Raw genomic sequence first — 12,027 nt, 5'->3', positions numbered from 1 at the left:
TTAATGTGGCATTATTTATAGTGCTAGTGATACCATTATTTAATCCATTTATTAAAGTGGCCAGTGATTTGAGTCTGTATATTGGCAGCAGCCTCTCTATGTTAGTGATGGCTGTATAACAGTATGATGGCCTTGAGATAGAAGCGGTTTTTCAGTCTCTCGGTCCCAGCTTTGATGCACCTGTACTGACCTCGCCTTCTGGATGATAGCGTGGTGAACAGGCAGTGGCTCGGTTGGTTGTTGTCCTTGATGATCTTTTTTGGCCTTCCTGTGGCATCGGGTGCTGTAGGTGTCCTGGAGGGCAGGTACTTCGCCCCCGATGATTTGTTGTGCAGACCGCACTACCCTCTAGAGAGCCTTGCAGTTGAGGGCGGTGCAGTTGCCATACCAGGCGGTGATACAGCCCAACAGGATACTCTTGATTTTGCATCTGTAGAAGTTTTTGAGGACCTTCTTCCCCACGCTGTCTGTGTGGGTGAACCATTTCAGTTTGCCCTTGATGTGTACGCTGAGGAACTTAGAACTTTCCACCTTCTCCACTACTGTCCCGTCGATGTGGATAGGGGGGTGTCCCTCTGCTGTTTCCTGAAGTACACGATTATCTCCTTTGTTTTGCTGACGTTGAGTGAGAGGTTATTTTCCTCGCACCACCCCCTGAGTGCCCTCACCTCCTCCCTGTAGGCTGTCTCGTCGTTGTTGGTAATCAAGCCTACCACTGTAGTGTCGTCTGCAAACTTGATGATTGAGTTGGAAGAGTGCATGGCCATGCAGTTATGGGTGAACAGGGATTACAGGAGAGGGCTGAGAATGCATCCTTGTAGGGCCCCAGTGTTGTGGATCAGCAAATTGAGGATACCGTGAAATTGGGGAGAAAAAGGGGTATAATTTAAAAAAAAATATATATATATATATATATATATATATATATATATATATATATATATATATATATATATATACACACAAAAAAAGTAAAAATAATACATAAAAATGACAAATAATGAAAAAAATCTATGGAAATATAGTTTAGCAAAAAAACACATTTTACTAAACTAAATAGATGAATAAAAAATCTGAAAACAGTAATATTCTACACACACACACATGAAGGTACCCATCCATAAGCAATCATTTCTGGTGAAAAAACACAAATGTGACAAATTGGTGGATATAACATTTTGGAAATTAACTCTTCAAATTATGCACCAATAAGCCTGTTATATTCAATGAAGTACCCTTTAAAGGAAATATTCACGCATTTTGAACGTTGTATTGTATTTGTGCATCCCTGAGCGATGTTCTGTCGAATCCGGGGTCATTTCATGTTTTCATGTCTATCTGAGATCTTTCCATTCACACAGGCAGAAATACAGGGAGGTGTATTATAATGGTGGTGTTGGGGGGGAGGGGGGGGGAGAAACCAGCTAAGAAATGAGAAAGCGACCTGGCATAAAACTCCTGCCAGGAATATCTCGCCTGTTAATCAGACAAAATGTCAAACGAGGATAAATGCTGCCGTTTTTCCAGGCAGCAGGCCTACCTCACATCCATGATTCACAGCTCAGCTTCCAATACAGGGATAGGGAATGGCAGGATTCTCCCTGGGGAGGGGTGAGGGGGAGAGAGAATTCAACAATCCCCTGTAGGTATCCTGACATTTGGCTTATTCCCTCTGGACTCCAGCTTCGATCAACCACATCCTGTGAGCCTGGTACAGTAGACCCAGGGAGTCACAATCCTCTCTCTCTCTCTCTCTCGCTCTCTCTCTCTCTCTCTCTCTCTCTCTCTCTCTCCTCTCTCTCTCTCTCTCTCTCTCTCTCTCTCTCTCTCTCTCTCTCTCTCTCTCTCTCTCTCTCTCTCTCTCTTCTCTCTCTCCCTCTCCCTGAAAGCTCACACGTAGGAGAAATGGGGGCAGCATGTTCCAAACGCTTGCCTTTGATGAAAATTCACTGGTTTGAAAATTCAAAGGGATGGGTGATTGACTGTAGAAGAGTATAGGCCTTGGTATATTTTTTTATTTGTATTTATTAGGATCCCTATTAGCTGCTGTCAAGGCACTCTTCCTGGGGTACAAACAGGATTAAAACAATTATATCACAACAAAAACACAACAGCCCACATCATCAATAAAACAATACATCATACACTACTTCATTATATTATTACTCTCTTATTACAAACGTACGATACAAAATGGATAATACTAAAATACAACAACATTACAATGTGTGCGTGTGCAAAATCAGATTTTACTGCTAGCATGAGTGTAGTCATGGCTCTATGTAGTACTGTGCAATTCCTAGAGTCTGTTCTAGACTTGGGGACTGTGAAGAAACCCATGGTGGCATGGCTTGTGAGGTATGTATGAGCATCTGAGCTGAAAATAATTATTCGAAGCAGAATAGGAACGTTGGTGTCTCCGTCGGGCAACCATCTGGAACACAATCTAAATTGAATACAGAGTGAGAACGCTATCGTCAAAACCCTCTTAGAAATCACACCTGTATATTATTAACTGTGAACTGGGGTAGAACGTTCAGACATGTCGCTCTTTCGCTCATTGTCTGTCCACTTCAGGTTGTTGTGCAAGTTCATGTTGTCAATTCAAATGGCACTTTTTAGGGGCCAGAGGGGAAACTGCTGTGTCGAATGAGGGAGAGTTACAAAAGGAGACAAAAGAAGAAAAGAAGAGTTGAATTGCTGTGCCCACTGGGTTAGATGAATTGCTGTGCCCACTGGGTTAGAATGTACTATTCATTTTATGGTCCATTACAGTGTCTTCAAAGGGAAAATACAATGACAATGACGTTATGATAATGATATCGTTTACTGATGTGGGCGAATGTTGCTTGTTCTTCCTCATGTTTGTTGTGGCATAACTCTCCTACAAATGGATAGTTCCCTGAATTGGTGTGACAAAACAGAAGCCTCTGGAAGTGAGCCTCTCATTTGCATGGCTAAGCGTCTCTTATCCGGGCACCATTTGTACTCAGGCATCTGCTCTTCATGTTCTCTAGCCCAGTCCTGCTGTGAGCCAGAATGCAGCCTCTTCAGCATGACTGTGCTCCAGGTTTACTAGTACCTACGAAAGGGAGGAAGAGAGAGAACCAAATACTGCCAGTCATGTGTATGACTGTATTTACAGTTCCAGTTACAAAACCAAACTCCCTTCTCCTCCCAGTTTTCCCGGTACAGCGGCTCTCCTTCACAGGACCTAAGTATCCTCCCACTCCCTCTCCGTCTCCTGTTAACGACTGGCAAACTGTGATGTCGTTGCAGTACTACGTCTTCCGATGTTGCCTTAGTAACAAAGAGACATAGACAGAGTGGTACTTAAAATTCATGTCATTCTTGCACTAACCTTGTCTCTAGGAGGTCAATAACTTCTCCCTCCTGTCCTGAAGGTACTGGCCATTTCAATGTCTGTCTGCCATGTGTTAATATTCCACTGTGCCACTTTATGGGGGAAGGGGATTGGGTGGTGGGAGGGGGATTGGGGGGTGGGGGAGGGTTTCTTGGAGAGGCAGTAGTGTATTTTTGGCACTTGGCATCATTGCTTTTCTATCTTTATTAGCTGCAGAGGCAGAGCAATATCAATATATGTGTAACCAGATACTTCACTCAGAATACCCAGTTTAGATGATGAAACAGTAGGCTATGGCAATGCAGAGCGAATATTTTATGATGACAGCTTCATGTGTAAATGTAATTGATATTACATCTGAAGATGTCCGTTATAGCATTGGGACATTATAACATGTCATATATTTCTATTCACTTCATATTTTGAAAAGTTGGACACTGAGTGGCATTATGGAATATGCTGAATGAAGCTCATCGGTCGATTGATAGACATACAGAATATTATTGTGACACATGCAGGGGTTGCAAATATGATGATCAAAGTAGTTGATTGGTTTTCTATTTTTCAATCATTTATCATTTGTGTTTTTTGATGATGCCTCTCTCTCAAACAGTAAGCTCATATCACTATGTTTGACGGTTCTCTGCAAGAAGGATGAGTTTTAAGCCTGATATGTTTGCAAGTTAATTATCCTGTTGAAATGAGGTGAAAATGGTTACTAAAACGTGGGGGATTGAATCTAGAAAGGTATCTTATGAATAAAGACCATTTTAATATCTTAGGTCAGCATACCTTTATAACATTGGCTATTAAATTAATAATTTATTTCTCCATATAATTTACACTATATGAGCTTGAATGTAAAACACTTTATTTAACAAGGGCACAGTCTTGGATGGATTTAGCTGATAAAGCCACCAAGTCAGAGAATTGATCTATTCACATTTGACTCTATTCTCTAGATCTGTTCATATATGGCATGTACATTTGAATGAGGATCTCAAACAAGCCTATGCTCTGTTTTTGCCTAAGGCATGAGGAGAACATTGTGTTTTTGGAATGAATCCATATTATGCAAACGCATCACACTGTTCAACACTGTGTTTCTTATTTGCTTGTCGACATAACTGTGTTTTCACTCAAAATGCCACAAATCATGCCCGAGGACTGTGAGCAATTCTCTGTGTAGTGGATGATTTAAAAATGGAACGGGAAGAGGAAGTGTCCATGACCAATTCTCACTCAAATCTGCATTAAATCTGCCTGTATGCTCCATAATGTGTGGTGTATTTATTGTGCTATATGTGTGACATGCAACAGTGTTGCCTTTCTAGAACACTGTGATAGAAGTGTGTAGGGTAACTATAACTGTGTAAAAATCTACACTTGTGTCCTCCTCAGATAACACTAGCTGGATAATTCCATTCCCCTCAGGATAAGCATTTCTTAAAGCCCCATAATACACACAATCCGAATGCACAGCTTTCATTCAAAATCTGCAATCATGGTGCTGCAGTATAAAACGTAAATGTTTACAAGATAACACAAACCTGCCACAATAGGCCATTGTCGTTAAATGGGCAATTCATGAAGCTTCTGTAAAGCCCTACAGGAGCAGCAGGCCCACTGTGAGGAAATGAAAAGCTCCTCCATTATTCTCCTCTGTGATGGATGATTGTCCCACTTCCATGCTGGTGATGCTGTAAAAGAAACCCACTCTTTCCTTTCTCTCTTTTTTCCTGGTAGCGAGCAGTTCAAGTGAGTAGATGTATGAAGCAGAGTAAAAAGTTTAGTGCTTCATTAAAAAGTGAATGTTTGTTCTTTTGTCTCAAATGCTCATTGGCGCTCCTTGAAAATTCTGAGACACATTATACACTACAGATGTAGGATCTTCATTTGAGCCAGTTGCTACAACAGGAAAATGATACTGTAACAACAGGAAATGTAAATTATTATGTGGATTATAATTAAGGGGAATTTTTGTGTAGTGGATGAATACATTTTTCATTAGGGCAAATCAAGTCTGAAATGTCAAAGTGGAAATGACAAACTTTTTAAAGCTCAAATACAACAAGTTTGCATTTCTAAGCAACAAAAGAGTGATCAAATTAAGATTCCACATCTGTAGTTGGAATAGCAAAGTGGTAGCCTTTATTATATTTGGAGCTTTTGTAAGTCATTCCATATTTACATACTTGTGTTCAGAAAACAGGCAATTCGCTGTAAAAAGGCAGCAAGGTGTAGTTCTAGGCATTCAGTACAAGAGAGAAACACTCTTCTTCATGATATGTACTCAGAAAAAAATTTTCAGTGGGAGGGAGAGACAGTGTGAAGTATCGATCATCACTCTGTTATCCTGCCGATTAGCTCAGTGAATCATGTAACTAAGTTCTAAAAAGGTGTCAGGATGTTTCATTTCTCAATGTGCCTGCTGTCATTTAGCTACTGTATGGATAATCTATTGGCATTGTGAATACTGGTAGCAGCTGTCTTTTACCTAAGGATCTCTGTTGTCATAGTGACAGTGCTTTGTTAGAGACTTGCTCAGAATGATCTGATGAGAGCTGTTCAGCAAGGCGTTCGATCCTCTATCTGTCTGGCAGCAGTTGTACCCGTTGAGGAGGGAGGACATACACGTTAGATAGGCATCTCTGTTACCCCATACTCTTTATACTCAATACCTGTGTTCTTTCAGGCCATTACAAGCCAATTACTCAATAGGTTTTGGCTTCAGGGTACTTGAAATGAGGCAAGCACTTTTTGTAAGATTCTCCATTTTCTCAAAAGAGTTGTGACTTGCATGTCTTGGTTGCCCTGGTGAATTGATTTTAATAAGGACTTGTGTGTTTACATATCTATATTTGATGCAGTTGTATTTACTATTCTTGATTACAGATGTGTCTTCTCTACTCTGTTCCATATTCTATTTCAGTTGAGACGTTGGTACATCCTAGGTTGCTGTGCTACTGTGTCCAGCAATTGCAATTATGTGTTATTGTCATCAAATACTTAGGACAACAAAACAGTCCATTGTGACTTCAAATGAAATCATCGCCTTCAGTGGAGGCGGGAAAAAACATTTAAAAAGTGCAGATAGCTAGTTTATCCTACTGTAACACCCTGCTCAAACAGAGGGGATGCTATGTTAGCTAGCTGGCTAGGACTATCCAACACAACACTGGAACTCTTCCAAGTCAAGGTTAGCTTTTGGTATTACTAATTTATTGCCACCGGGGCCCGCTGGTGTTACTGCTTACTGACTGTACACTAACGCTACTGCATGATTGTAGCGGTTTTACTAATGCGTTAGTCCCATTAGCTATGCTGACTATGACGTTACTTTAGCTAATATGGGGACAACAATGTAGGCTGTGTGTAGCGGTTTGGCTTGGAAAGTTTTTGTTCGCCTGGTCACATACAGCTGAGGTGTTGTGCATTGAAGTCCACAAGTGAAGGGAAGAGGTGAGTGGAGGAGAGCGCATAACGTAGATGCGAGAAGGAATACAACATGGCTGTTATGAGAGTGAACTCTGTCTATGCATGATCAGGGGTGTATTCATTCCGCCCATTCTGTTGAAAAATGTATCTTAAACGGAAGCAAATGGAACAAAACGGGTATACATTTGTCCGGTAGAAACTCTTGTTTGCAACTGTTAGATTAATGATTACACCCTATATCAGCTAGATGCAGGCAAGAGTGTGCAAGGCGGTATTGAATGTCACTGTCTGTCACCTCGAATTTGTCTCTCGACCAGTGTGCACCTGCGTTGTAAACTTTCATTCATAGGCTAGCTTGTAGCAACCTCATGATGGGTATAAAGAAAATTAAGAGTATCATGTTGTAGCCTAAACCTATTGCTGTTACATTGAACTGGGTGAATGGAATATGAATGAAAGTAATCCAATATGCTGTAATAGAAATAAGGCCGTCCTCCCTCATCTTAAACTGCACTGACTGCCATTGGACGTATCTGAAGATTGAACACCATTTCTCAGTAAGCACCTCTATCTTAGACTATTGTACAAAGATCCAGTGCTTAGGTAATGGTATCTGAGACTAACATGGCAGTTTCAGGTACTCAGCCACAGCATTTTTGCAAATGACCACTGTAAGAATAACATTATGGTAATGTTGCTGTGAAGGGAGGCCTTCAGGGGGTGCCTGCCATCTATATCTAGAAGTGGGGCTGAATATGACAGAGTGGAGGTATGAATATTTATTGTTATGTGTTTACCCTTTATTCTATTGGTCAGTAGATAAATCAGTATCATAATCCATATTTCATAAATTGACAGTTTTTTGTATCAGGAATCAAGGTAAGACCCAGGTGCAGACCGTGTCGAAGTAACAATGTTTATTACAGCAACAGGGGCAAAGGAACAGGAAGGCAGGTAGGCTCAGGGTCAGGGGCAGGCAGGGTGGTTAGTAATCCAGAGATGGGGCAAAGGTACAGGATGGCAGGCAGGCTCAGGGGCAGGCAGGGTGGTCAGGCGGGCAGGTACAGGGTCAGGAGAGGCAGGGGTCAAAAACCAGGAGGACGAGAAAAGAGAGACTGGGGAAAAGCAGGCGTTGAATACAAAAACGCTGGTTGACTTCACAAACAAGAAGACCTGGCAACAGACAAACAGAGAACACATGTATAAATACACAGGGGATAATGGGGAAGATGGGCAACACCTGGAGGGGGATGGAAGCAATCACAAAGACAGGTGAAACAGATCTGGTTGTGACATATGCATACTTTCATCATTACACCTTGATCCATTATTCTTAAGTATGTGTATGAATAGGATATGTGATGTTATTATGTTGTGCTATCATTTGTTCTGTCTTTGTTCCCTCTCTCTCCTCCCTCATCACAGGTGACGAGCTGTACCTGTGACCAGTGGGAATGGTTTATAGTAGAGTGCTATGGAGTGGGGCTGCAGGTCTCCTGGGTTCTGGGCCTGGGAGAACATGAGTGGAGGTGTCTCTGCAAGGAGGCCTTCTTATTGTGTTTGTTATTTTCAGTCTGAGGGCCATGTATTTGTAATAAATATCCCTCAAATGTTGCATCAGACAATGTGGTCCTGCGATTCCTTTCATAGATACAGTCTATGAAAATCCCTTCCAGGGGACAGCTTCCAGAAGAAAATATTTACAGAGTGTAGTTGTCAAGATACTGTATAGACTGAGGGGGAAAGTTGACGAGGCACAGGGCAGCCAGTCAAATTAACCAAATGCAATCAATGAGGGTTGAAAATGAGCTTTTGTAACCAACACTAACCAACAAACCCTAATGGTTACCAATTAGTTATCCTATATGATACAGTATATGGGAAGTACATTGAAGTCTATAGAGTAGATATAGAACAGCAGGCATTGCATTGTGTCTGTGTGTGTGTGTGTTTACGTGTGTGTGTCACATTGTTACATTGTATTTATTTATGCCAGAGGGCTACTTTGGGATATCTTTTGGCATCCATCCGTGAAGGCTGACGAATCCGGGCCACGCTTCACTTCACTCTGTCCTGTCTGTTTCTGGAAATAGGGCCTTCCGCCAGGGCAGCTGAGCCATAGCAATGCTCCAATCCTGGATAGTTGCGATGCAGATCTGCCTTTCTGTGGCATGTCTGTTTTTATCCAGGTTGTCATGTCTCATTTCTTTTAGGTTTTAGCTTGAAGGTGTGATTCAGTCATCACAATGTCCTTTTATATTTCTCTGATGTCTTTTTTGTGACATCTTGTTTTGTCCAGTTTTTTTAAGACACATAGGATGGGGAAATATTAGGCAGACACTTTGCTATTAGGGTTGATAAACTAAATTATCACTAATCCAGTAACATAAACTGACATTGATATGAGAAGTGTCTGTTTGAATCAACGTTGTTTCCATGTCATTTCAACGAAGGGTCGTTTAACCAACGTGGAATAGACCTTGAATTGCCGTCTGTGCCCAGTGGGTCTGCTGCAAATATACGTCCCAGAGCTGTGTCACAGAGGCCATTCACAACAGCAGCCTTTTCCGGCCACTTTCCCCAGTCTCCTGACTATATTTCCACTGATAATTTCTAACATTATGTCTTCTCTCTTTTCTTCCAGATGGAGGACGTAATAGCCCGCATGCAGGATGAGAAGAATGGAATTCCTATCCGCACTGTGAAAAGTTTTTTATCCAAGATTCCAAGTGTTTTTTCAGGTAAACATCTTACCTAAAGCTTGTGTTGTAATATATTGTAAACGGTGAAATGGTAATGCCAGCTAATAAAGTCTTCTGGCTTCTGACTGACTTGGGAGAGCTGTCTGTGGTTGGGAAACCCATACATCTAAACCAGAGATGAAACAGAATACCAAAATGAATTATAATGTTGCAGGGAGCTGTGCAGAGTTCTGAAAAGAGAACCTAGAGTTGAGAAACGACACTCAAAACTGAACACAATGGAAACTTGAAGGCTAGATAGCCTTTTAAATGTGTCTTGTTCTCTTTAATACTTTATGCAAAAGTGGAGCATGCGTATTCCTTTTGCAGGTTAGCAAACAACAGATATGAGTTGCCATTATTCAGGAAGTCACTAGTGACCTTCCCTAGAATCCGTATACAAGCAGAACAGTTGATGTAATGTGAGTGGTGATCGTGGAACAGTAAAGTACTCTGGAGCCAAGATGAAGTCCATAGAAAGACTAAATGAACAGCACAGCCACAGGATGAATGGAGGAACTGTTTTGTTCAGTCTTATTCAGTGCTGCTCAGCATTCAGTTAAAATGAAATGCCCCCTATTTAGTAGTAGCTGCAGTACAATAGTTTGTTAATTGAGTCACGTATACACTCCCCTCCATATTTATTTAGACAGTGAAGCTACATATTTTAAATACAACTCTACACTCAAGCGTTCGGAATGTAAGATAAAATGTTTGTATGAAGCGACAATGCAGAATGTCACAGAATGTTTTATTTAGGGTATTTTCATACATACATGCATACATACATACATACATACATACATACATACATACATACATACATACATACATACATACATACATACATACATATGCATCATACATACATAGCATTTGGAAAGTATTCAGACCCCTTGACTTGTCCCACATTTTGTTACGCTACAGCCTTATTCTAAAATTGATCAAATATGTATATTTTCTCATCAATCTACACACAACACCCCATAATGACAAAGCGAAAACAGGTTTTTAGAAATTCTGGCAAATATATTAAAAACAGAAAACAGAAATACCTTATTTACATAAGTATTCAGACCCGTTGCTATGAGACTTGCAATTGAGCTCAGGTGCACCTGTTTCCATTGATCATCCTTGAGATGTTTCTAAAACTTGATTGGAGTCCACTTGTAGTGAATTCAATTGAATGGACATAATTTAGAAAGGCACCCACCTGTCTATATAAGGTACCAGTGTTGACAGTGCATGTCAGAGCCAAAACCAAGCCATGAGGTCGAAGAAATTGCCCATAGAGCTCAGAGCCAGGATTGTGTCGAGGCACAGATCTGGGGAAGGGTACCCAAACATGTCTGCAGCATTGAAGATCCCAAAGAACACAGGGGCCTGCATCATTCTTAAATGGAAGAAGTTTGGAACCACCAAGACTCTTCCTAATGCTTGGAAGCTGAGCAATTGGGGGAGAAGGGCCTTGGTCAGGTAGGTGACCAATTGTGATGGTTACTCTGAAAGAGCTCCAGAGTTCCTCTGTGGAGATGGGAAAAACTTCCAGAAGGACAACCATCTCTGCAACGCTCCACCAATCAGGCCTTTATGGTAGTGGCCAGACGGAAGCAAGTCCACAGAAAAAAGCAAATGCCAGCCCGCTTGGAGTTTGCCAAAAGGCCCCTAAAGTGTCTCAGACCATGAGAAACAAGATTCTCTGACTGATAACACCAAGATTGAACCCTTTGGCCTGAATGCCAAGCGTCACCTCTGGAGGAAACCTGGCACCATCCCTACAGTGAAGCATGGTGGTGGCAGCATCATGCTGTGGGGATGTTTTTCAGCGGCAGGGACTGGGAGACTAGTCAGGATCAATGGAAAGATGAACAGAGCAAAGTACAGAGACATCCTTTATGAAAACCTGCTCCAGAGCACTCAGGACCTCAGACTAGGGCCAAGGTTCACCTTCCAACAGAATAACGACCCTAAGCACACAGCCAAGACATCGCAGGAATGACTTCAGGAAAAGTCTCTGAATGTCTTTGGCCCAGCCAGAGCCTGGACATGAACCAGATTGAACATTTCTGGAGAGACCTGAAAATAGCTGTGCAGTGACATTCCCCATCCAACCTGACAGAGCTTGAGAGGATCTGCAGAGAAGAATGGGAAAAACTCCCCAAATACAGGTGTGCCAAGCTTGTAGCACCAAGAAAACTCAATGCTGTAATCGCTGCCAAAGGTGCTTCAACAAAGTACTGAGTAAAGGGTCTGAATACTTATGTAAATGTGATATTTACATAAGTATAAAATAAATTAAATTTATAAAATAAATTTGCAAAAATGTATAAAAAACTGTTTTTGTTTAGTCGTTATGGGTTATTGTGTGTATATTGACGAGGATAAAAAAAACAACAATTTAATCCATTTTAGAATAAGGCTGTAACGTAACAAAATGTGGTAAAGGTTAATGGGTCTAAAAACTTTCCCGAAGGCATACATGCT

At 41.3% G+C, this 12,027-nt stretch overlaps 1 protein-coding gene across 2 annotated transcripts in view; it reads left to right on the top strand.

Moving 5' to 3' along the window:
* LOC135511083 (regulator of G-protein signaling 7) overlaps nt 1-12,027 on the top strand; it is a 60,660-nt gene that overhangs the window by 21,085 nt on the left and 27,548 nt on the right. For both annotated transcript variants that reach the window (XM_064932593.1, XM_064932594.1), the window contains exon 3: nt 9,447-9,543. In XM_064932593.1, the coding sequence (XP_064788665.1) occupies nt 9,447-9,543 (97 nt within the window). The remainder of the gene's footprint in view (nt 1-9,446; nt 9,544-12,027) is intronic.

Source organism: Oncorhynchus masou, chromosome 23, assembly GCF_036934945.1.
Source record: "Oncorhynchus masou masou isolate Uvic2021 chromosome 23, UVic_Omas_1.1, whole genome shotgun sequence".
Taxonomy (NCBI): Eukaryota; Metazoa; Chordata; class Actinopteri; order Salmoniformes; family Salmonidae; genus Oncorhynchus; species Oncorhynchus masou.
Note: the sequence above shows the minus strand (reverse complement) of the source record. Positions and strands in the feature narration are given on the sequence as shown.